This window comes from Aphelocoma coerulescens, chromosome 4 (genome assembly GCF_041296385.1).
Source record: "Aphelocoma coerulescens isolate FSJ_1873_10779 chromosome 4, UR_Acoe_1.0, whole genome shotgun sequence".
NCBI lineage: Eukaryota > Metazoa > Chordata > Aves > Passeriformes > Corvidae > Aphelocoma > Aphelocoma coerulescens.
This window is the reverse complement of record NC_091017.1, coordinates 46,027,864-46,054,794: the sequence shown is the minus strand read 5'-3', so window position 1 is coordinate 46,054,794 and position 26,931 is coordinate 46,027,864. Positions and strand designations below refer to the sequence as shown.

The 26,931-nt window shown below is 38.1% G+C and overlaps 1 protein-coding gene across 4 annotated transcripts in view; it reads right to left on the bottom strand.

The window, feature by feature from the left end:
* WWC2 (WW and C2 domain containing 2) overlaps positions 1-26,931 on the bottom strand; it is a 94,353-nt gene that overhangs the window by 22,688 nt on the left and 44,734 nt on the right. For 2 of the 4 annotated variants that reach the window (XM_069013768.1, XM_069013769.1), the window contains exons 3-11: positions 23,035-23,238; positions 22,000-22,076; positions 17,317-17,396; positions 14,044-14,173; positions 13,231-13,377; positions 12,188-12,261; positions 8,880-9,122; positions 4,031-4,120; positions 2,474-3,081 (exon numbers count right to left, since the gene is read on the bottom strand). In XM_069013768.1, the coding sequence (XP_068869869.1) occupies positions 2,474-3,081; positions 4,031-4,120; positions 8,880-9,122; positions 12,188-12,261; positions 13,231-13,377; positions 14,044-14,173; positions 17,317-17,396; positions 22,000-22,076; positions 23,035-23,238 (1,653 nt within the window). Of the gene's footprint in view, positions 1-2,473; positions 3,082-4,030; positions 4,121-8,879; positions 9,123-12,187; positions 12,262-13,230; positions 13,378-14,043; positions 14,174-17,316; positions 17,397-19,218; positions 19,390-21,999; positions 22,077-23,034; positions 23,239-26,931 lie in introns of those variants that run through there. The other 2 variants (XM_069013770.1, XM_069013772.1) reach the window with 2 other exon arrangements.

Genomic DNA, 26,931 nt, shown 5'->3' with positions numbered 1-26,931 from the left:
CTGCATCTAGAGAGCCAGTGCACGTTACATGACGACAGCAGCTGTACTGCCTTCGAGTCTTTGTCTATGCCCAAGTTAAGATTCAGCAGTATTCAGATCTGCAGTCTTGTAAAAACCTAAGCGTGTAGGCTGAAATTTTCTATGCAGGTTTATGCCTCCAGCTGAGTTTGTTCAAACCTTCCCATTCAGCATCACAGCAGTTTCAAGAATGAAACTGGAGTAGAAATACTGAACCAACCCCAGGCCTGTGTCTCACTGTTAATGTACTGAAGTCTCACCATGAGGTCCATTTTACTGTGGAAATCAGAGGTATTAAAGTGTAATTAGTTAATACCTGGCTATTCAGAATTCAAATACTTGTTTTGGCAGCCTTAATACAGGTTTAAAGACAATTTGTATTATGCATATGACGCTACATGAGGAAGTATCAGTATGAAGAATCAAAGGATGAATTTACATTTTAAAACAATAACTACTTACATAGACTTAAAAGGCAACCCGACAATATCCAGAATAAGAGGTCCTCAAAAAGTTTAAAAATGTTAGACAACCACAGTATGCCTTTGAAAATAATGATATATAGAAATAAATTAAAAAAAAAAAAAGTTCTGCTTCCACATAGCCCAAAGTGTTCCCAAATTCCAAGCCATTTAGAATTCAGTTCTCAGACTAGGTGAGTTGCAGCCAGATTGCAAAAACAGACTGAAAATTGTTGTTAATTTGGAAAGGATATGCTGCTGAAATACAGGCAGGAAAAATAATTATTGTTTCAATCTTTTATAATATAGCTCTAAAGTAAAATAACTACTGTGCTACACCATCCTGAAAAGACAAAGGACAAAAAGACCCCCTCCCTCCAAAATTCCCCTTCCATGTTTTTTCATGTTGCATTTCACACGTTCAGACCATTAGGATATCAGTCAATTTCTTGTTTTCTTTCTGCACAGTGAAATAGAGTGGGGACTCCCAGCTTGTACTAAGCATACCATACCTTTCTCTTCTGGTGCCACATTGCTCTGGCCAACATTGAAATTACTACAGTACTGCAGTAAGCTGATCTAATTAGACAACAGATGTTACAACAATTCCTTGAGAGAATTACAAAAATAAAAGCAAATTTCTCATTAAAATATATAACTGTATGAATATGTCCAGGTACTCCTATTAAAAATGGGAAAAATTCCAAGCATAAGTGTTCAAGCTTGGCAACAAATCTGAACAATGCTCAAGAGCTAGGCCATATTTATTCTAAAGCACCAAATTCCTTAGTTAGCTACTTCCCTACCAGCTCAGAAATACAGTTGGAAATGCCAGGTACTGACCAGGTTTCAAATAGGGCTGCCAGTGCTCAGCACTACTGAAATCTGTCTCACTCAGTTCTTCCTTGAGAAAACAGAGCTACTGTGTAACATAAACATGAATGGTTTGCAACATACTTGAAGACAATGACACAGAATGACACTAGAAAAAAATAAATGTGCAGAGAGAGCACAACATACTGTCAGCCCCAACAAAAGGCAGCAAAGTGAGCACTCTAAGACTGAGCACAAGCCATCAATTCTTGACAGCTGGGATTTTTGAAATTCTGGCTCTGCCAAAGGTTTTGACAGTATCAGATGATTAAGTATATTGCATGGCTTTTGCTGCAGACCAGAAGTGGAATTCATCACACCTAATTCAGGCACCTCAAAGTTAAAGTTAACTAGTAACTAAGGTTACCTTGGTAACTCACAGTCATTCATCCCTTCTTCCTTAAAGGGAAGTATGCTTTAGGAGACAAGATGTCCTAATTTTTGGAAGTTACCCACAGATGGCAGGGGGAGCCTAGACTAGCTTAGGACCTCTGTTCTAACTTGGATAAAAAGCTAAAAGCTGTGAAATCCATGTTAAAAATGGGGAAACTCTCACTGTAACTTACATGGCATGTAGTCACCTGTCTTTCTCAAAATGAACTGCAGATCTTTCAGTGATAGCAGGCTCAAATAATTAGATACACATCACACATAATTCTCAGTCCAGAAGTCTCTTTTACTGAGGATGTCAGTTTGTAACTTACTCTTCAAAGAGAAACAAAGGATCTGATTTCAAGTTATCAAGCAAACAGCAGAGGGTATTTGCTCTATATCCATACATCCTGACAAAACCTAGGAACACCATGCATCCTCCATGCTTTCAAAATCCATCTTCAGGTTTTTATGTTACTGTTTTCACGACAGATTAATACATGATTAATACATGAACTTTCTTTCTAAAATAGCTATTGAAAAGTGTAGACAGAATCTGGGTGATTGCAGCTCTCTGCAGCCAAAACTAGAACTTAGGTAACATCCCTCAGAACTACTGACTGCCCACGATGGCAAGTGCATGCTGATCAAGACACTCTTCAGTTACACAAGGTACCTCTTCATTTCAAGAGCCAGCTGTTAATTTTCATGTTACATATACATTTGACATTACCTTTTTTTTTAATTACCTGAACTTCCTTCATGTAGAGAAGGCAGAGGCTGCTTAACATTTAGATCTTTATCATCTGTAGGAATCTGAGATCCTGCTCTGGCTTCAGAGTCCAATAATATTTGGTTCTCGCAGAAGCTAATGCCTGCAAAATCACCTGAAAGGTCAGAGTCTTCAAAGTCCGTAGTGAGGTGATGCAGAGGGGAATTTTGAGCTGACACTGAAAATGCAGCTTCTAAAACCAAAGGGGAGCCTGGGGGGGACAAGGAAGAGAGTGAGGATCTGGAAGACAGTGATGTCACAGATTTGGGAGGTTCAGTCAATTTGGGATGGTCTGCAGCTGAAGGAGAGTCACTGTAACCCAGTCTCCCATGGGAACTGACCACTTCATTTTCATGAATGGTAGTGATAGGCCCCGAAGGAATGTAACCAGTTTTTTCTTGCAATATGAAATCAAGTTTGTACTGATAGTCCAAATCTGCAATTTGATCGCCTTGGTTATAGTAGAGATCTGTGGAGCTGAGTGAGTTTAGCGATCCTCTGCTTGATGTGTTCAGAGATCCCCGGCTGGATGCCAGGGATCCCAAACTGCTCCCTGAAGACACAGATAATGTGCTAGCTGAGAGGCTGCAAAGAAAGCACAAACACATAGTGATGTTACTAAACTAAACCAGCACAAAACAGAACAAAGAGAGGGAAGCTTGACTGAAACAGCCCTGCAACAGATTACAACCAAAAGCTGCTTGGGGCATGGTTTTTTAAGCACCCATACCTTGGCACCAGTGTGCCCAACCTGCACACAACCAGGGCAACTTTTCCAGCTTATGGCCAGCTGCCTAAGCCCATTTTCTTCTGGAGAAGGCTGCAGATTTGACAAACTGGTCCAGCAGTAACGGCAGCCTTCTCAGCTGTTATATCCCACTGGAAACTTGCTCCACTCTAATGTGGGTGCTGATGGGGTCATTGTGACAGCACAAGGATCCCCAAGATGGAGCTTACGGCAGCACAGGAGTGTTGCTACCTCTAGAGCAATTCATGCAGCCTACCCCCTGCCCAAGCACCTGGGAAATAAGCCAGATAGAAGACAACTTATAGCAGAACTGCTTCCTATCTGTATGACAACAGGCACTCCATGTGCACAGTAAATCCAACTATATAAATTATGGCAAAGGCTGTAACATGCACTCTTGTCCTGTTAATAATAGGAGATAAGCAGTCCTGCCAGGCCAGAGAAAGCGAGTGCCACTGTCTCGGTTCTGGAGGACTGCTGGGAAAAAACGTCAGAAAAAATAATTCAAGCAGGCCCTTCTAAACACTTAAAAGTTGTTTATAGAATAGTTAAAGAACTATCAACTTAGAAAATTTACTGAAATTATAAAAGTACACCAGGTTCTTTGTGAAAAGTTGTCATAATGAGGGTGGTGACAAAACGCTTGAAGCTATTACACTTGCATTTTCTTAGTTAAATATTAAATAAATTTTGCTGAGCCTCCAGCTAAGAGAAAGTCCTAAGAATGAAGTTGAGACATCCAGGTCCACTACAAAACAGGTTCTACATTATGCAGTACAGTCTCACCTCCTAAGTTGTGAATGCAAACAGGTAGTTAACTTTGTAGTTTCTTCAAGTTTCTGTACCAAATCTTTTCTTCTCTCCTCCAACTTTAATCTGCAAAAAGATGTACATATTAGTTCAGAAAAGCATTACAGAATAGGCTAGAACATTTTATAGATAAAAAAGAAACAAAGTGAAGATCCCTCATTTTTTTATCAGGTTGCCAGTGACTAAAATCCAAAATACTGTGTTAGCTCTCAGTCTGATCATAAAACCCCCAACTGCTTCAGCAGAGTGACTTTACCTGCAGAATACCAAGCACTGTAACAAACCTGCTGAGTGTACAAGCAAGCACAGGGTTGGGACATTCACACTGTACCAAGGGGAACATGCACCCAATAAAAGAGTAACTGATGAGCACTGGGAAAATAGCTGCAACTTCAGGATAATAAGGTCTGCACTCACACAGTTTTTAAAAGCCATGCTGCAGACTGCCGCCTCACTTTATGTAGTTCCAGGAAAAAAAAACAACCAACAAAACCAGGAAAAAAACACCAAAACAAACAAACAAACTAGAAGAACACTAATACCAGTAATACCAGTATTAGTTTTGATATTTTGAAGTTTGAAATCAAAGCAATCCCTTTAATTTCAGAATCTTTATATAGAGATAAAGCACAGCAAATCAGAGCAGCATTCAGTGAAAGGTTCTGAGACTATAGACCATATTTAGGAGTCCTTGGTAAAGATTTCTACATTCCCAACAGCTTTGTCAGCACCTCAGAGCCACACAGCATAGTAATGCTTATCATCAAGTTCACCTTTATGAGAAAGCAGGATTTATTGCCTCCTGCTTTGTTAGCTAGCGCAGCTCTAAAGCCACAAAAGAGGGAACTCTCCTATTCCTCTTGGCTAGTAGAAATGATTCACTAACCTTTAGAGTGATTTTTTTCCCCTCTTATAATTCCCTTTTATCACTCCATTTACACTAAATAAATTGCTTTCTCTCTGTGGATTCAGCTAAAATCCTCCTGTAGTTGTGGATTACTGTATTCTCCTCTAGGCCTTGCTCAGTCAACTGATACACATCACAAGTTCTCAAGCAACTAATCTGAGAAACAAGAAACATCAACTATTGCTTTCTTACACAAAGTGAATTAACTGAATGAGATACTCAAGAGTGCCCAGAATTCACTCCCTTTGGATGTCAGATACCAGTAAAAAGACATTAAGTCCCCGATTCAGCAAAGCATGAAAAGCATTTGCTTACACCCATGCTCATTCAATGAGCAAATCTGGGTTATGCAAAGGTGAATAAGTTACCCCGAGGTCAGTGAGAGTGTGACTTCCACTCCACTGCCCACGCCACATGTGCTCTCACACTGCAGTGATGTGTTCATCTGCCAATACCTGCTAAGGCTGTTAAAAGCATACACAGTCTTTCATTCTTTGCTCAGGAAGACACACACACAAGAATTCTTGGTTTCCACACCAAGAATTATGTTCATCTATAGTATCAGACACTCTTTCCTATCATTTTATTATCTACTGATGCCTTCTGTCTTAATTTAAAGCCTAATCTATCCTGCTTGTCCCAAGCAAGAATGGTCTTAAGTATCTCTTTTGTGGCTTTTCAGTAGTGAACTATCATTTTTTTCTCAAGGAAGAGGCACAGAAATTGCTCTGTGTTCAACTACTAATGTAGAAGACAAGAAAGGAAATAAAAGCTTAGGAATTTCTCTGACTGAAGTCCTCAAAAGACACATCTACAGCCACCTCAAGAGGGACACCATAGCAACTGAATTTGTACTCTTGAACTAAAAGGTTTCATTGGTTTTTGCCTCAAAAGCACAATCATTTATTTTCTTTTACTATCTTAAGGAGGTTGATAAATATAATTTATCCTTTATAATTTAGCACCTGAAAAAAAATTCTTTCCTGGAAGTAATTTGATGTACTAGTAATTAAATACAAGTGTTAATACTTGTAGGCTAACGTCAGAAAGATGTTAGTCACAAATCACAAACACAAGCTGGGTGATGAAATCATTTGTGGAAGTTCAAAGAAATGCAGTAAGTAATTTCATTATCTCACAACAAATTGAGATTCAGAGAAAGTTCTTTCATTCTACACCAGGCCAAATGAAAAAAAGACCAACAACTCCATAGCCAAAACTTTCAGACAACGAACCTTCCCTCTTTATAGCATAAGCAGGAACTTTAATATCCAAAAAATCCTGTGTAAACACCTGAACAACCACTGTGTTATCTATTCTGACACAGGCCTCTTCAGTCTCTCCTGCTGGCACCCCTTCTATTTAAATTAACCTATTACTCACTGCAGAAGGGACTTCAGGTTAGTGAGACATCTTTCTCTCTTGATCTTAAATTGTAACATCGCTGAGAGAAGCAGAGAATCTTTAAAGATGATACATAAAAAAGTGCACATACCTCACCTTTCAATGCAAACTTAGATGGACATATTCATTTGTGACAGGCACAAGAGCAGGTGCCAGTTTTGCAGGCAACAGAACAAGCAAGTACTTAAAGCATGGACCTGTTCAAATGACTGTGTTTACTTGGGAGATACTGCCAAGGATTAAAGCAATAATGGAATCTCCCTGACAGGAACTCAGAGGCAAGAAAGTACCAAGTAGTTCTCAACAGTCCCACAATCCAGTTATTACTACACAGTTGCTTTAAGGCTTCTTAAAGCAGTCAGACTATGCCCTGTCTCTGCCTTTTTGAAGTTGATATGTTATGATCTACACCCTCCTTCTGTAAATTCAATCCATGTACATCTACCACTGGCAATTTCAGCATCCTGCTCCAAAATAACCCAGGGCTATGCTATAATGCTTTTGTTTTAAGTCAGAGCACGTCTCCTGTTTCTTTTCCCTTTAGATATAAAAAAACCCCAAACCACTAAACCAAATGAAAGAAGCCTCATCATGTTAAGTTCTGGCACAATCCACAGCTTCTTATGCTGCTGCTTCTTTATCAGTTCCTATGAAAACACTGCAAACTGAAGGCACTCAAGAAACCTCATAGAAGAAAATGGTAATGCAACAATAGTACAATATTTTGAAGATGGCATGGCTCCTCCACTGATAACGGAGAGGAGAATCTCCCTCATCTCCCAGAAACAGAACACTGCTGATTGATCTGAAACAATTAAATGTATTTTTTTAAATTAACATTTTAGAAAAAGTTTCATCATCTGAATCCTTCTGAAAATGAAGATTTACTTTATGTTTATAGTAGACAAACCAGAAATAATCCTCAAAATAGCCCGGTGTGAAAACATTAATGCACCCTGAAGTCGCCAAAGGAGACAGTTTTAATATTAACAGTTGAAGCTAGAAATTCACTGGACATTCGCTGGAATAACAAAAAAGCAAACCAGAATCCACCATAGGTGCTACCTCAACCAGCAGTGCCCAACATATCTTACATCTTAGGAAAAAAAGCCTAAACACTCCACATTTTCAGGATTAAAAACCAAAGGAAAAAAGTTTGAGGAAAAGAGGGGAAAAAAAGGAAGCTCTAACAACTCATTCTGTCACAATACATGGAAAATTCACAATGTGGGACAATTTTACTTGTCCTTGGTACTCCAAGTTTGGCATCTGACATGTATGAGAAAACAGTCAGGCACAGAACTTTCTCTGGCACTAAAGCAAATCCAAACCACAAGATTCAGACACCAGCTACCTATTTATGGCTTGAGTCAAGATTTAGCTATACAACAGCATATTATCAAAATCTTAGATTCAAATTACTTATCTGTGACTGTGATTTTATTATTGACCCCTTATTCGCCATTTATTAATGGAAGTCAGAGAGCAACAGATCCATGGTACTTTAGGTACTACTACCACAGACAGGTAGCTTCTCCTGTAAAGATATAGTTCCCTTTTCTAAAGCATATTTGGATTATTAATATAATGTAGTTTAAGCTATTATAAAGTGTAGAAATGTTAAGAAAAATCTTGCCTAATACACACATTTGTACTTTGTAAGCAAAAAAAACTTCCTTGTTACTCAGCTACAATTTAGGACTCAGCTTCTAATGCTAAAACAGGAATTTTGCAATACAGCACCCTGGAGCAACAGCAGGTGTTTCCCAGTAAAGGGAAGTAAGAAAGCCACACAATGCCAATTGTATTACTTCAGTAAGGCATGCCATACTGATACACACAAGGACATTCTGTGTTTATTGCATTTTATGTGGGCTAGAGGTGCCCTTAAATTTATTTCCACTTAGAGCTGATGAAAAGTCCTTTTGTGACAGTCAGCTTTGATTTTCTCAAACTCTGAATATGGCTAAAAACAATTTATTGTGAGACTAGCTTCACTTACTAGTTAGGTAGCAGCAAGTTAGAAAAGTTTTGCAGCAATTATGCTTCTCATCTCAACTTTTTTTGGTTTTTTTCCCCTTTTGGTTACATTTTTGCTTGTAATAAAACTCACAATGAAAGGCTTCAGTTGTTGCAATGATCGAGATAATCTTTGTAACCTGAGTTCAAACAGTTTACAGCTATTATCAGAAATGAGTGAATGATGTATTGCCTTCTCGCTGGTATGTTGACATTCCTCAGTTATTTAACATCTGTCACAGGCATTTTCATGCTGGTAACAAGCACAGAGCAACTGATACTGCAGAGCACATACAGGGTGTTCACATTCTCTCACAGTATTGAAGACTTCTTTGTTTTTCTGCCCACTGGGCTAATAACAAATTTAATTAAGATCTACATAGAACAGTCACTGAAGGAAAACAGCCCATCATGGCATAGTTCAGGGTCTGCAATGAGTACAAAGGTTAGACTGCAGAAAGCAGCATTTAATATTAGCAAAAGGCAACCCCTTACCTTTCAGCAAGTGCTTGACTGGGTGTGTTTTTCACAGACACCAGCTCTTCCTCAAGCCTCTTCCTTTCTGCTTCTAGCTGCTCTAGCTCATCTTGAGTACGTTTGCGTGGTGTAATAAACTGGAGCTCCTTTAAAAGCTCTTCTTTTTCATTGATTAACATCAGTTTTTCCTTTTCCACATCCAGTGCTCCAGGCCAGGCTTCACTATCTAGCTTAGAGAGTTCAATCTTCAAATTAGCCATGCTAAAATAAAACAACACAGATTTGCCTGAGTCCAGCACAGAACACAAAGCCCAGGAAAGAGAGAAGTGATACAGTATTTTGAAAGATATCAGGCTATAACAACATTTTATACTCAAGGCCCTACTTTTAGTTTTGCTTCCCAAGAATGCAGGCTATGCCAGAGAATCAGGCCACATATTGAGGCCAGCAGCAATATGCATAAGCTTTAAAAATTAGTTGCTCCTATTCCAGTTCAAGTAGAAGTCACAATGTTTATTAAAAGCTTTATTGAAAGAAATCTGTCTGGTAACATAGCAGTGGCACCACGCTTTACTCATTCATGAGTATGATGGATTTCTCCTATGCTGTGGGAGGCTGATGGCTCCTCAGAAACAGACATGACCATGGTGAAAGAATGTGCACCATAGCAAGGTGCTCAATTCAGCAAATCTTAAGACAAAAGCATTGCTCTTCTATGCAATTAAAAAAAAGGCAATGCGACAGCAGCTATCTAAAGAAAAGAGAGATGAACTTAACAGTTTGAGTTTGTGCAACTGCTGTTCCCATGGCAGCAGTGGGGGATCCAGACCACCAAAGCCCCTGAAGCCCTCAACCCATTTCCAGAAGTCTGGAACAACAGACTGCTAGTGATAACTGATTTGCATAGAAAGTGAGAAACATAGCTCCAGAGCAAGAAAAGCTTGGTTATAAACAGGTACCCCCACAGGTGCCCCAGGACCTGGGACACCCCATCAGATGGATTGATGCTGGAGCTGGTGATATTTGTTTTCTTTGTTTGTTTCCTTCCTTTCTCCCTTCCTTTCTCTCGCTCTCCAATTTCATTCTACCCCCTATTCAAAATCCATCACCACTTGTTTATACTCAGAGGTCAGGGACTAATATCCCAATTTCCATGCCATGTGTATAATTTACTAGTAGAAGTTTTAATAATAAACTAATAGAATAGGTAAGTTTTTGCAGACTCTTTGACTTTTGTAATTCCTTTTTGACCATGGGCATCTATGAATCTTGGGTGCTCTTAAGGTCCACCTTAAGAGTGGGATGCCACAACAGGCCAAAAAGGAATATTAGCCAGATCTTCACCACATCAGGATAGGATTGTCAACATGCTGTATCAGATCCTTTTGAATAACAATTGCAACTGAATTCAGCATAGTTATGAACACTCCACCTCTTCAAGACATTCTGCTGGCTAAGCAATGTCAAATCTGCAATGCACAAAATTATCGGGTAATTTTCAATTAGAGAAGTTCACTTACAAGATCCTCTTTATCTTAGCTATTTTACCACAAAATAATTGAGAACTTGCACATTTACTATTTCAGAAAAGAAGGTCAACACTTACTAAATTACAGAGATGGTTACAGTGACCACAATACTTGGGGGAGGGGTGTAATTAGGTACTGAGCTTTATGTGCAAACTGGTATGTATCTTCATTATTCCAAGTTACACACACTGAAATTTTGATCCATGTTCTTGGCTAAGTAATTTGTGAGAAAGAAAGATCCTGTGCTACAGTACTCCATACTCTGAGCACTGTACTGTTTATCCTTTTTTCTCTCTTCCCCCTTCCCCAAGAGAGAAGTGGCAAACTGACTTACTTCAAGGAGGTTTTTTGTTCCTACAAAAGAAAGATAAAATGCAATGCTGGGACTTCTTGGTATCAAGACACAGTCAAAAGAGAGGGTGATCAGGTTTTGGATCAATTATGCTTGAGAAATAATGCCACCTATCTGCATCTAAATGACCATCCGAAAATGAACGTTATGTACATGATGATTGTGAGCCAAAGTCATGCATGTTCAATATTGAACAAACACAATAGCCTTGGTGTTCTTTGATGACTGCATTGATTATACAATAAGGTTTTATGATCCATGATGAGGATATAAAGGATTATTGTTGTTACTGGCAAGGATAGTAGCTACTACTCTGTATGAGGAAGTATACATTTGAAATCAGGCAAAAAAATAGTTGTGCAGGCTCCTGCCTTTAAAACCTAAAAACAACTATGCTGTTACTTGGTACTTATAAGTTACAAATTTATTTTTGTAGTTTTCTAAATGATCATGCCACAGTTTTCCAACTGAAATAATATTTATATCCCAGATCAAATGGCATTTTAGGCACAGTTTTCATGTGGAGAAAACCACTATTTTTTTATTTTGTTGCTTTGTTCAGTTCTTCATAGTAAAAAACCCCAAAACTTTGGGTGTGGAATAATGCTTAGATTTCTATTTCCCTTAAGTTACAAAGAACCTCCACAACAAAAACAATAACGCTTCTGAAGAGCTGACAATTAGTTTGGCGACAAGTATCAGAAAATATTACCACATGAGAGCTATCCCAATAGTAAATGTTGTCCCAGTATTATGCAGCACTTCTGGGACACCAGAAGATGCCAACTGAACTCTGAATGTTCTGGTTTCTGATGCCCATTTTTCAGTGCTGTGGCAATTCATCAGGATGGCACCACTTTCATGGGCAAGCACCACAGAACTTTATTTGAAAGGCACTCCACATTCATCAGTGGAGCAGTTCCTGACTTCTTTACTCCTCATGTTACACTAAGAAAAAAGAAGCCAACCCATAATGATAGCAAGTTTTTAAATTATCTAAAGTCCCAGGGGAAAAAAGAAATAATTAAGCCTACTAAATCTGCACTGGAAGTCTGAAGCAGCTCTAAAACTGACAAGCCTTCAGTGGTACAGTAAAGTGAAATGATGATCCCGAAGAAAGATATAATGGACATAAATAACCTGGCGACTGCTTTCATCACAAAGCCAGCTCATTCTATTCCCTTACTCCTGGAACTGCCAGTAATTTGTCGCGGTTTTAATTCTGTTTCTTTACACATCCACCTTAGCACTGAGGAACAGCCGCAGCGTTCCCGAGCGCGGCAGCCCCCGGAAGGGCGCGCGGCGGTGCCGCCCGCTGGATGTCGCTGCGAGCACGGCGTTGGAGCCGCGGGCACCGGGCGCTTCCTGGCCCCTTCCCGGCCCCGCGGGCACCGGGCGCTTCCGGGCCCCGCGCTGCGGCCGCACGCTCCCACTGACCCCGTTACCTTCGCTTGGCCTCTTCGTACTGCAGACTGAGTCTGACCTTCTCTGCTAAATTCGATCTACTTCTTGCTCCAATCTGTTGTGGGAAAAACCAACCAAACAAAACAAATAGCCTCGTTACTGTGCAAAGCTTTTAAACGAACCAACAAAACCTAGGCAGAGGCTAGAAAAATTACAGTTTAAAGAAAAATAAAATTACCCCCCCCCACCCCTGCAGCCAGCTCCCCACCTGATGTTAAATGCCTAGCTGAGATCTCATCTACTCAGATGTACAAAACGGTGCTGTTTTATTCTGAGCCACTTCATATATTTTTAACTACTGCACCACCAATTGCCCATATTCCAACACAGTAAAGCCAGAGCATTTTCAAAGAATTCTTGCAGTAACTGCACCAAAAATTCTGATCTCCTACTGTGAATTCTGTTGAACTCAGAATTTAGAACTATGTCAGCACATTTCTAAGTTAGACTTTAATAAATTTGTTACAAAACATAGACAAGCTCTTTGTCTGGAAAACCTTGTACGCTGTCTTTCCTACAAACTTAGCTTGCAAAACTTCAAAGAAGGTATCAAAATTAAACAGCTTTCTGTGTATGTAAAATATATCATCAGTGAAATGAGGTCACTGAAAAAGTAGTTCCACAACAGTTTTTCATCTGTGTGAAATGAAATTGTGCATTTAAATTCTGATATCTTTTTTCCTGAAAATTAAAAAAAAAAATCTTCATATTTAATTAGGTCTGTAAGGTGAAACATATCCTATAGACAGGTGAAAAAAAAAATACTATCCACTTCTCCTGATCTTAAGATTGTCATAAATGCTTCATGACAAATGTGTAACATTCATCTGAATCTTGACTTAAAATTCAAGGGCAAAAAATCAGAAAAGTAATTCTAGTGTGAGTGATTCTAAGTAATTCTGTGAAACAAACATACATATATATGCTATCTGCAACAGTGAACAGCCATTTGATTCCTATTCCATTAACTGTAGCATTCTGCTTCAATTTTTCTTTACACTGGACAAAATGCAAAAAAGCTCACCTCACCAGAAATGTCCGTCTGAGACCCTGTATCCAGAGTTTGTCTGGGAAAACACAACTGGGAGTTTACAGAACTGGAACTCAAGTCTGGTTCAGATGTTTCAGTGGTTTGATCAATATTGAATTTTTCCCTCAGCTTTGCAAGACTCTGTCCAGGAATTAAAGAAGGAAGTGGCATTAAAGTTCCTTTTCTCTTTACCATGTTTATACCAGTTTATCTCCAAAATATATTTACATAAAAGACACTATAAAAATTCTGGGTTTATTTCATATTAAGCAACCTATCCTTTTAATCAAGCTATTGGTAGGTGACACTAAGGTGACCAAGACCTGTAAGAATGTAAAAGCTGCTCATTTGGGTTTGTGTCTGTTTTGGGACTTTGTGTTTTTTAATTTGCCAACCAATTATGTATTTTGCTGATTAAAAAACAAAAAGAAGAAATCTGCTTTCAGAAATGGAAATAGGACAATTTAGATTAGGAAAACTTTCACTGATTTAAAAAATGATCAGGCATTTCAGTGTGTATCAATTTTGTTCACTTAATATTCTAAATTGTGCTTTAGAGGTAACATATGCGTTGTACCTTACATACAAGTTCCAAAAAAATCTATATTCTCTAACATGGAGCAGCTCTTTGAACTAGGAATGTCACAGGCTTCAGTCTCTGCATCTGAAAATTTATGTTAATGCTAGTTTGGCTCAAAGAATTTTGAGAATTCCTTAAAAGTATAAAATGCAAAGTATTTATCATCAGGGAAGTGAGTCATGTTAAAACAAATCCACAAGAAAACTTGCATTAACCAATCAAAATACCTTCATTAAATCTTGTTTTTCTCTCTCGCCTGAACTGATCGCCTTTCTGATGGACTTCAGTTCCTTCAAGATGGCTTTGGCCTCACCCAGTTCATACCCGCTCTGGCCTCCAGACATTTTTTGGTCAATTCTGTGGAAAGAGAGAATATAATAGCAGATAGAGAAAATCATACTAATATCTCTGTTGTTCTACTTCAGGCAGAAGCAGAGTTAGAGAACAGAAGGGAAGGAGATGAGGTACTGTTTGCTGCAACAGACATGGAAAGGAAAAATACCATTGAAATCTCTGTTCAAATACAACTTAATCCTTGGCAAAAATGTCAAGGAGCACAGAGTTATTGCTGACAATACTGTCAAAATTCCCATTCCCACTGTAACACTCTGCAGCACAGAAGCAGCTTTTGGGTACACCTTTCATACTAATAACTGTTTGTGCTCTTTACAGAAGCAGAATTTATTACAAGTAGTATCCTTCCACCCAAACCCACACTGGGACACAGGCAGACTGGCAGGCTTCTTGGTACTAATCAGCCTTTCTGAGCAGAAACATAACCAGCACCATTCTTGTCTCAGCTTCCCTCTAGTTTGCCCTAATCCTGGGCATTAACCGTCTGGAACAGCTGTTCTGCTCAGCCAGCCACCAGGCTCTCTTTATTCACAAAATCTCTGGATAATTAATACCATATGTCATAGATTGGACGATTCATTAAATTCCTGAACTACCAGTGATTTTAGAAACTGCAACTTGAAAATAGTAAAACAACGCTCCCCTAAACTTAGAGATAAAAAGATGATTCATTTTAGTATTTCCATATTTCCCTCAAGAACTACAGTTTGTAAACACATTTCTCTGGTCTCTAGTTTAACTGAGTATTTCATAGCATCATGGAAATGACTGCAGCTGTGCTTCAAAAATTAAAACCAACCAACAGCCACCCTGACAAAAATCAAGCATTTAGTAGGGAATAAATTCTTCTATAATACAATTGGTTTTCTGTTTTTTATCATCATCCATCATTTTTGCTGGAAGTTAACAACCTTGTGAGTGAGGAATGAACAGATCAGAAGTGATCACAAGCATCCCCTGAAAGAACAGCAACTTGCACAAAACATCTGTAATTGTATTCTATTTTTCTCCAAGTTTTGGCCACAAAAACATCAAAGTTCTAAAGTAGTCTGTAAAGCTGTGAGCATGTCTGTTCTCCTTTCTCTACATTCTAGTTTTCGTACAAACTAAATTGCACTTGTGTAAGGAAATTACCTCTGTGACTTGCAAATCATTCCTATTCAAGGATATATTTGTTTCAGCTTGAAAGTTCCTCAAACTCTTTCATAGGTAGGTACTTACTGTCTGACAATTCTCAATTTTTGGTAACTTACCAGGTTGCTAAAATCAAATAGATACAGGATACACCAACAATTGGGATCATGAATGAACAGTTGGGTAATACACCACATGCTGTCTAGTAATATGACATGCCACATTCAAATTGCAACTGCTTTATTCTGTATGCAATTAAGATAGACAAGAAGGATCCCTGATATGTAAGATATTCCATCATCCTGTTTTAAATTAATGGGATTAGTACTGTTTGAAAGTGGCTGACTGAATTTTAAAAACAAATGCCCATTGTGTTTCTGTGGAATGCTGTTGACAGTTTCTGAAACATGCTTTGGATTCCTATCAAAATGGCTTGTGAGCAAGCAGCTTTAAAACAATACTTCATTGTTGAATTAATATAATAAAACCAGCATGATTGGCTAACCTTTAATCCTGGGACAGCAGCACAAGTTTTTATTACCTTAAGCTTTAGAATCAATATGTCTTTCTTCTTCTAAATTTTACTACAAATGAGATCTGATTCATGGTTAAATGCAATCAACTATCCTTGCTGGTCTTCATATATTTAAATAACAGACAAATCTTACATTTCTGTTTTAGTCAAAATGAAGGAGGATAGAGACTTAACTGGCATCTTCCTAATGTGGTGAGGATTTTCAGTTCTCAGTTGACCTCAAGCTCTTCATACAAAACCCCCACATTTTTCCTCTATTTTTATACGCTTGTAATGATAATTGGTCACCTCCTGGACCAGATTTTCTTTCTCTCAGTTAAAAAAAATACCTGTTTTATAGAACTGATCTATCAGAATACACAGGCAATGTTCTACAAGATATCTTGGTTATAACTGGGACCTGAACTCCAATCTCTTAGCTCCAAACATAGATGCTGTATCATCCTTTGCAAATAACTACTCCGCATTTAGTCCTCTACCTGGACTTTTCCCACCTTTTGTCCATTCTCTGTATATGTTCTGCAAGCTCTCCAGGACAGAGATTATTACTTATCTGACAGCATCCTGCCGAACACAGGAGGTCCTGAGGAAAAGGGTAAATGTATCCAGACAACATTACACTAATGCTGCAACATTGCTTCTGCTACTGGAACTAGTGCACTAAGAGCAAACAGCTCAGCATTTTACTGTGGAAATGTATCCTTAATGTATTAGTACACACCACAATGTGGGAAACAGCTAGCATTAATAAATTTCTCTTCACATTAGTCAAGAAAACACACTTGTTAGCAAGGTTTCCTGCACAGCATGTTCTTTACGGTGACAGTTCCAGTATTGTTTAATATTTTAGGGCCTAATTTTGTAAGGCAGGAGCAGCAGGGAGTTCTCAGACTGAAAAAAATTCATTTGCTAGTAATCTAACTGGTTAAATACCCAGAAAGCTCACCCGGTTCAGCATCAGCCCTTTGGACACCAGGCATCCCAGCAACTGGAACAAAGAAAGTCAGGCCTCTAATCCTCAAATTGTGACTAATTTCCAACCCTGCGGAGTTGTGTACCATTCATACCTCCAAGAACAGCACCTTTCTCTCTTGCTCTCTTTTGAGCTCATAGGTGGGGAAGAAGGAAAGAAAGACCTAAGTACCTTTTCAAAATTTTTAAAAAAAATTTAAATTGGACACACAAAGCAGCTAATTTTGTCCTTGGGACCCCGACCCCTGCCCTTCTTTCTGCCTCTTTGCAACACAAGCTACCCCATGGAAAAAAAAATAAGAGGGGAGACAAATTTCTCATGTTAACACTTGCACAAAGGGGTTGCCATTTCTACAGATTTCCTGTTTCCTAACTACAACAGAGTTACTAGATTCTCCTTTTCTGCCACAGTAATTCTCTCAGATACAAGAGATGCAATTCCATGCCAAAGAAAAGAAATCAGGTGACTGTATTAAGTCAGTTTCTACTATTTTCATTTACTCACTGTTGCAGTGTTTCAAAGCCCTGCTCCTTGTACAGCAGCTCTTGCTTCATCTGAGAGAGTTCCCTCTTCAGCTTCTTAACCTTGTGTGTTAAATCAAAGCAAGAGTTAGAAAGATGCTCTTGTTAAACGATGTAACACATGGCTTTGAACAATTAATGTATGCTCTACATCAGATGAGAGAAAAAGAGTAAATTGCTCTACTGACACACATAAAAAAAAGAGGATCTGTTCACTTCCTGATGTCTGTGGCAACATGCTTTAGTATTAAAGGGACACAAGCAGATTAAATCACATTCCTTATTTGTATTGATAACACACTGTGTTATTAAACCTGAGAGAACTTTAACAACTAAATGACTTCTCACTTGTTAAGCATGCATTCCAACTGTCCTACGGGGACATGCCTGTTTACTTTTAGTCTTACTATATTTTCACTTTTTAATTCCTGGAAGCTCTTCAGTCATTTGCACTGTAAAAGACAAAATGGACTCTTTTTTCCCCTAAGAACCATCCTTTCTTAGAAAGCTTTACAGACACTGGGTCCCTAAATACATAATACACAATCATTTAATCCAAAGACAACAATCGCAAGAGACATTCAAATCACAAATATATGTGTCTATTTAATAAAAATGTCTTTGGAAAATATTCCCTACTTTCCCTCAATTTGAATGGTCAATTGCTTCTTAACCTTAATATTCCTATTTCAGATGTCAGCAGATATGACCACACTACAAAATATTTATTAATCAAGATTAAATTTAAAAATCCTCCATTTAATTTTTAATGTCATATTTCCCAAATGTATGAAACAAAGTTTTAGGAACCACCTAAAAATGAATGTACTTGAACACAAATTAATCATCAGCATACCCAGAGAGACAAATGCCTCCTTGAAGTGTGGAGTCCTATATTTTGGTATTTATACATCTACAGCTAGCTCATTTGCACACCACATACTAGCCAGATATTGTTAGGCTTTCTAATTTTCCAGTCATTGAGGTGAAAAAAGAAAAAGCTAAAAGTTCACTGCTGTCACCTACCTCTGTAAAATTCTTGCTTGTTTTTATAAGCTCCTCAGATATTCAACTCTTGAAAAATGTGTTATATTAATGTCAAGAATTTAGACCACTTTAACTGAAATTAATTTCAGAATATATCTCCAAGATATTTTGTATACAAATCCCCCTAGACTTCCTACTTGCTGATATTCTTCAAATAAAAATATTTTTTTAAAAAGAATTTAAAAAAAAAAAAGTATGATCCCCAGCATGCCAGGTGACTAAAAGCACTCAGCATCAGCAGCTGCTGCAGCTTTCCAAGAGACTTAAAATGCTTAAAATTTCTAAAATAACTAGTGATTTACATGGTCTTTGTAGGGGTTTGTGAATCATACTTAGACATTCCAGCTTGCAGTTTCTGGCTAATGTATTTTCTGTGACAGAAATAAAATCCTTTAAATCTCCATTTTCTTGAAAGCAAATCTGTTCTCTGGATGAGGGGTTAGGTTCAGGCTTTTGGAAACTATCATACCATCATCACTAGTTGCTTTACTTGACAGAAAACTGTTTTTATTTTGACCATACTAAACAGTTAGCGTGACAAACAGATAATTTCTCTAAGTATACATTCAGTGCTCCTTAGCTATTTTCTCCTTGACTAGTATGAAAACTCCAAGAATAATTTCTGAAGTGTTCTGATCAAGGTTAAGGAAAATGAACAGATACCACCTCTATGTTCCACCTAAAGTGATGTGTAAAGTATGAAACAAGTCCAAATTTTTCTGAAAAATACAGAATGGCTAAACGTTTTCCTTTCAAAATCAGAAACATGTATTTATATTAATAGCAGAAGGCACATTTGATTTCGACTTAGAGGACTGGATCTCTCAGAAACTCTTACATTTTTCCTCAAGATCATCTTCTGAGTGTCCTCTGCTGTACTTCATCATCATTTCATTATGAAGAAATGTGAGTTGGGTGCATTATCCTAGAAGGATGTGACCTACATCATAATATAGCCTCTGTGTTTACTGCATCATCCCTGCATTAAACTATTCTTAGGCTCCTTGTCTTCTCCTTCAAAACTTTCATATAATTCCTGCTTTTTCACAACTCTTCACTTGTTTTAACATTCGCCCCCTTCCTACTGCTTCTGCACGTCATCTTCAGTCACTTGACAGATCTCTCTTTCCTGCTCCTAAGCGCATCTTCAAGCAGGCTCCTGTGCTAAGCCCTTGCTATTCCCAGCACTCGAGTACTAATGGAACAACACGGCCACCCGCCCCAGCCCTTCCAGCCCTTGTTATTTTATAAAGGTGCATTCCCTACTCACTTGCTGCATATGTGTAAAACTGACTGGGATCACATACGCTTTGTGCTGTTAGAGTTATCTTACTGATTACTAATTAAGACCCCAAATGGCCCCACTCAAAGTCTACTGCAGGATCTGATCCCTCAGTTCTAGTCTGGTGAGAAAAATATTTCTTTCCTGCTCATTTTATTTAACAGCTGTCTGATTTCTGTCATATTTTCTCCACAACCTATTGCACAATAGGAAGTTCATGTACCCAGAAGGCTATGTTACATATGTAACATACATATGTTACACACAGCTAAAAAGAAAAGGCCAAAGGCCAATTCTGACCTTCCTCGAATGCTGAGTTTCCCCCCTCCAGCCACCATTAACCTGATGATGCCAGTAACCCTCAGACACTGTGAGACAGAGAAACAGGTTTAGTACAACTGCTCTAACAATGTGCAAAATTTAAGTAGCTGGCTAGCAGCTTACTAATGACTAACTTTGTTTTTCATTAAGTCCATGCATGCAAATACTGCAAAATGCCCAAAGTTGGCATACTAGCAAGCATCTTCAAACATTCAAATAAGGGTGAACTATGATAACAGCCATACCTCTCTTGCCATCTTCCATGACAACCACTTTCCAGCCCTAGCATCACAGGGTTCCACTTTTTCTTATCTCAATTTTCATATCCAGTGGCTTTGGATGACCACACACTTTATGCTGATACAGATACTCTCGGACTGCAGCCTTCTAAACTCTGCAGACAAGACTCAGGTCACCTATTTTAGGCACATATGCAGGACTTTGCAATGCCAATAAATCAGGTGTTGGGAACCAGCAGGATATTAGGCTCCTTGACTGCAAGAAACAATGAGGACAGCACCTCCAAAAAGTGAATTACTGTGATTAACATACCTGACTCTCTCCTTGGTGAGCAATTTGTAGATCTGCAGTCAACGGTAGTGAGAAAAAGTGAGCACAGGACCATGCCTGAATTTTCCCCTCTTTGCCAAGTGGATGACTGTATTTAAATTTCATCATGTGTTTTGTTCTTCAACAACACTGTTAATTTCCTAAATATACGGGTGATTGCCTTGCCAAACAAAACATCTGTTACTCCTCCGCTCATTTTAGAAAGAGGCTATTGCCTTGTCTCTTCTTTCTTATTCCTGTTAAGGTCCTTACTGCTTTTGATTCTCCCTACTAAGCTTTCAAAACTTCTCTTCCCACCTCCAGCAGTTAGTCCCCTCACTAACTACCATCCCTCTGCCTTAATGGATAAGGCACTACAAATTGAGATTGGTAAGGATGAACAGAAGAAGAAGTAGTCAGGAGGGCAACATCCAGATAGGAGTTTTAGAGTGCATTCCAGTCCTGATTTATACTGGGTTTTAAAAGTTTAATGAGTTATTCCACAGTTCCTTTTAGACATTAATTGTTTAGATTCCTAATCACAACTCTTACTGCAGGTAAAGGAAGCTTCTATGAGTGCTGCTCTGTGCAGAAACCAGGAGAGGGCAATTGAAGAGCTGAGTAAATGCTGTCACTTGTGCTGCTTCTGCTCACCCGGAGTCTGTATTCCAGCCCGCAGGAAAACTATGCTGTGAGGTGCTGTCTTTTTAATCTGCAGGCTTCGATGTAATTTTTTTCATTACTAACTACAGAAAGTCTGGGCTAATCCATAAAGCATTATATGCCACTGAAATAAGTGAAATCCCTATAGATATCTTAAATGCCTTCCACTCAATTTCATTCTTATTCAAGATAAATTCACTAGGGACTACCCTGTGAATGGATGATCTTTATATGGAGTTTGTTACTGACTATACTGAACACAGCTGACCAAATTATGGATTTTTATTCGTTAGCAATTTCAAAATGCAAACACAAACTTTCATCCTTGATCTGAACTGCTCTATTTTGACATAACAGAGGCATTTCACACCATTATTGAAAAGTTTTTATTTTTCAAACCAACAGAAACTTCTGAGGCAGTTCAAGTAGCTAATGATGCATTTCTCACAGAAGAAATATTGTGTAAAAACAGTCATCTACCTGCAGCTCACCTTAGCCTACTACTTTTCTATTTTTACTCTTCCTTTAAAAAACAAAAGCATACAACTGAAAATAGTGATCAGATTTATTTAAAATCTAATATCTAATTAGAATATCTGTCAAAGTTTCCCAGAAATGTGTTATCTGAAAATACCAGAGACAGCTTTAAAAATTAATTTTAAACCTCTGAATGGTATCTAATTAGAATATTAGGAGGTTTCTGTACCAGGATACAAGATACATCTCCTAGTTCAAGCTATACTTATGCTGTAATCATAAACTTGGCAGACAGAATCCAAATGAATATGAGTTAGGGACTCTCACCCTTAATCTTGTAGTGGAGATTTCAGCCTTCAGAATGTCAGGGTCATACTTTGTGCTTGATGAAGAGCCTGAAAACACTTTTTCAAAAAAGATAAAGAAGACAAATATTTAAGTACTTTAAAATCACTAATTAGTCCCTTCCTTGATGAATTCACATTGAGCAAAAACCTAGAATGTGCACAAAAATGTATAATACTTTAAAAGCTAGCCTTTTATAGAGTAGCCATCATTGCAGCATGGCAATAATTACTGAATAATCAAAATTTCCCCTTTTTTCCCCTACCACTATATAGTATCTCTCCTCATTTACTTATCCCAGGATCCTGAAGTAGAACCTCATTCTCCCTTTCTATTCCTTGTTTTCTGTTCCTATTCTTCTACCTGAGCCATCTTGCAATCACTTTCTTCCTGAAAGTTATAATTTCTAAGGAGATCTCAGGAAAGCAGATTTATTCAGAAGTCTCAGAGATCTTGCACTCAGTTCTTCCACAGATGTACATGCTCCTTTCATACACTATCTACTTCTGAGAGAGGTGCTTGGTCAATAACAGGCCTCTGACTGTGCTTTACCAGATGCTGATTCCCTGCCCATGACAACAACTTGTATCTCTACTGGGCCCCTGGTCACAGCATACAGGCTACAAAATTACTGTCTGCTCTTCCTATACATCAGCAACACATTTCCTTCTCGGTCTATTGCAGACACCTGTCAGCACAGAAGGGTCACTACAGCAGGCAGCCAGGAAGGCAAGAGATCCTATTCACTTTGAACCTAGATTTGGCAGAGTTTTGTCTCAACAGACTGCATGACAAAATAGATTTCAGAGCCAACTGCTCTAAATCATGGCTCAAAGGAGGCCAATTGTATCAGAGAGAAGAGCAGAATATCTTTATCTTAAATAAATAAATAATGTAGGGTGCTAACTCTAAAAAAGCCAGAGTACGAGGTGTTCCTAGCAAACCTTGAAAACTTATCCTAAAGAGAAACAAGGCAAGAGATCAAAGAAGTTACATTGTATTCTGTACTGTACTTACAGCTTGTACGAGAGCTTGATTTTTCTTTGTAGGCGCCATTCAACCGTACATACTCATCCAGTGCCAGTGCTAGTCTCTGTTCTTTCACCTGGTACAGCTCCTTCTGCGTACTGAGAGCATCCTGAGCTATGGTAAGATAATCTTTTAACATTCTCTCTTGTTCTTGCCGCCATTGTTTCCTGGGATCTTCTATTTGTGTTGTTTCTTTTTAGGAGAAAAAGAAATGATTTAAAGAGACCTCTGTTGAAACCCATTGACAACTAAAATTGCTTCTTTCTCTGTAATTCACAGTTAGAGTAGTCTAAACCATAGTTTGCCTTTGGTTACTTCCTCTGCCACAACAGTGCGTGTAAGAAACAGAATTCAAGGGATCTGTTGCAAAACTAGAAATTAGAGTAAAATAGGCAAATGCTTGTACAGATCATTCCCGTGTTGTCAACCTTGAATTAGCAACATTCTAAAACTCAAAAAGAAAATATTTTTTGCATCAGAGTATTTGGAAGCAACAGGATCAACAAAGTCTTTCAATGAAATCTTAAAACAATGCATTTCTGAACAAAAACTAAAAACAGTCTTAGCTATTACATTTTTTCAACTCCCTTCCTTCCCACTTCATTATTTTTTACAGCCATATGTTATTCATGTTTTTAGTGGTTATCTCTCTCCTTTCACTCTACAAAAACAATTTTATCTTCCCCTTGTAACTGAACTAATAGATCATTAACTCTACAGCTCACCTCACCTAACTCTATCCCTATGTCTGCGAGACATCTGATCCAACGCACAACTGCCTTTATGGCCAATAGACAGAGAGGGCTGTGCTCAGAGGGTACTTCTGCCTGTCAAAGACAGGTGTCCAAGATATTTGGGACCAAACTGCTTTTTTGAGGTGTCTCCTTCTTTTCACTGACTACTCAGGTAATAAAAATAAGTAGGCTGGAACAGGCCTTTAATTTACAAATGGCTTCAGGTAACATTTTAACTTCAGCAGCCACACAGAACACCGACTTGCATAGGATACATAGACAAGAGGATCAGACATAACAGAGTGGTGTATAAAACCAATCTAACTAAAGATTTTAAGATTTTCTTTTTAATGTAAACATAAAAAGAGGACTATATATGGTTGAATGTTCAAACTTATCAATATTTCCTGACTTAGTTCAGCACTTTTTGAAGCTGTACAATGAATATTCTTCCTTTAAAACTGTACTAAAAATATTCTCGTAAGACATAGCCATGAAAAGTCTGAAATCTAAATGCAAATGTGCACCACTCAGGCTCCTAAGTTACATACTGTAAATCTGCATAGATCTACAGAGATAAAAAGTAACATTCAGTACCAAAATATTTAAGTGCAAAGTATTCACTTCAGAATTTTTCTGCAAAAGTAGGAGGCACGTTTATTCTCTGGGTTAGATTTCTGCCACTTTAGTCCTCTGAATTGCTTTACTGTGGGAACCAATGCAGGGGGGAAAAAATGGGAACAAGTGGCTGAGATGTGGAGAGAAAAAAGAACTGCAGCCGAACCCATGTAATTGCACTAAACTGTAGCTGAAGTGCACTCTTGGGAGAAGGCACTCTTTCAACTCCATGTAAGAAAACAGATTTTGTAACAGCAAAACCTGTTAGGGACAGGTTCTGGTTAATAACAATTTCTAGTAGTGACTAACTACCATTTTTTCAAAAGGTTTTTCTTTTGTTAATACCACATAAACAAAAAGACATGCAAAGAAAAAGCTGAATCCCATAAAACGAACCCCATAAATCCTAAACTGACAATCTCTATGGAACTCTTGATGCTTTTAAAAACAATTAAATACATAAACACCCTCCCTCCACCATTTACAATTATGACATTCCTACTTGGGAAAGGCATTTCTTAGATGTACAAAATGAAGGCATAGAGAGTATAACCTACACAAACCCAAGTGTGGTGCACAAAAGATTAAAGCAGAAAAGCTTTATACACAGCTGGTTTTCCAATAACCCCAAAAGGAACACTCTCTCAAAAAAACTAACTATAGCTACAGACACACATACACATATATCCGTGGTTATAGCCACCTGCTCTTTTACACAAAGATATTGGGCACACAAAGAAGCAAATCAATACCTTTTCTCTCCTAAATGGTCAACACATGTTCCTATCTGTGCCCCCTTATTGTTGTTGTGCTTTAACACACTCCACATTCACAGTTATTTACACAAGATAAGAAGTGCTGGTTTCCAGATTTGTCCTTTTTTGTGAAGCAGGATGAAGAGCATGAAGCAGGATTCTCATGGGTCAATGATCAAATACGATAAACGCAGTTATGGTGGTTTTTTAGATGAATGTAATGACGTGATTGTGTTTTAAGAGTGCAACCAGCAGACACCAAATAATCTTACAAGATTGGAAGGTCTCATCTTCGAGCATGTTGTAGGTAATTGCTTTGTAGGTTTTAAGTGAGGATTGCTCAACATGCAGCCCAAAGACCAAATGTAGCCTGCGGAGCTCTAAAACGTGGCCTACAGATGCCCTGTCCTTGTGACTGCAAGAGAAGGACAAAGCTGATCAACAGCAGATTATTTTGTATTGCTGACAAATACAATCAAACATTTCCTTTTTGCCTCTCCAAGCTGCAAGTATAAAACAACACTAGGATTATATGAGCTAGCATCTTTTATACTGATAGTCATAAATGAGTTAAAGGTGACCCTGCATTTCAAAAAATTGCACACTGTAATTTCAGCATACCAACATTTCAGTATTTGCCTGTGTAGGTACATAGGTCAAATTTGACTGGTCAAATTACTTTCAGTCGATTCTATCTGCACATATTTATTCTGGAACAAATGCTTAGTTGTGAAAATACATCACCATGGAAAAAGCAAAGCGGTATGGAATGACTATCCTAGAATTGCTACTCAACTTTTACCAAACACAGAAAACTCTGAAGAATTTTACTCTGTACACCTCTTAAGTATTATGAATTAAAAAACCCAAAAAAGCATATCACTTGTCTGGCAAGTTGTTTATATATATACAAACGTATACATATTTCTAGAAACATGTGCTTGTATAGCAGCACATATGTTTGTTCATCTATACTTTTCAGTTATCTCAATTTTCACCAGTAGGTTTACCCCACAGAGGAAAAAAAAGCCCAAAGACAGAATTATGGATGATATTTCTGGTTGTATAGCACTACATTATGAAATGTAGCACTTGAAAGTATGTTCGTTTGAGCACATATACCTTCCAAGAGCCAATAATTTTTTTTTAAAGCAGTGTTCTTTCAAAAACAAATATTTATACTTCTCAGAATAAAGCCTCAAAAAGATAAGGATTTTTTTTCCTTGGACAAGAATGTTTCAAGCACCTGCTGTTAAGGTCAAACTTGTACACACAAGAATGTTATTGGGATAGTTACGTATAAGTAATTGAGGGAAAAGTTTCCTGAACATTTGAAAATGAGCTGTGAAGCCTTTCATGCTTAAACCACAGTGAGATTTAAACCACAAAGAACATCCAAACTTTTTCTTCCCTTTATTATTCAACAGCTAATGTAAAATAAAGTAGAGAGATCTCATTTCTTTTTTAAGGCAGATAAATACTCCCACTGGTGACTGCAACAGGATGCCTTATAACCTTGTCTGCAGCAGATACAAATCATGCAGCAGATTGCCAGCTAGACAGATGGGGAGATGTTATTTCTGCTCCTCAGGTGAGAAGTAAGCACTGGTAGTGAACACTAGACAGAGCTGTAGAGTTGCATCTGTTCTAGAAGTCCAAAACTGCACTTCAACAGTGCAAAATGAACAAACCATCTTCCCTTGGCAGGGCCTCTAACATTTTCTGCATAAACTTAGGTATGAACTAAAGGAATCTACTTCAAATGGATCTTTAAACAA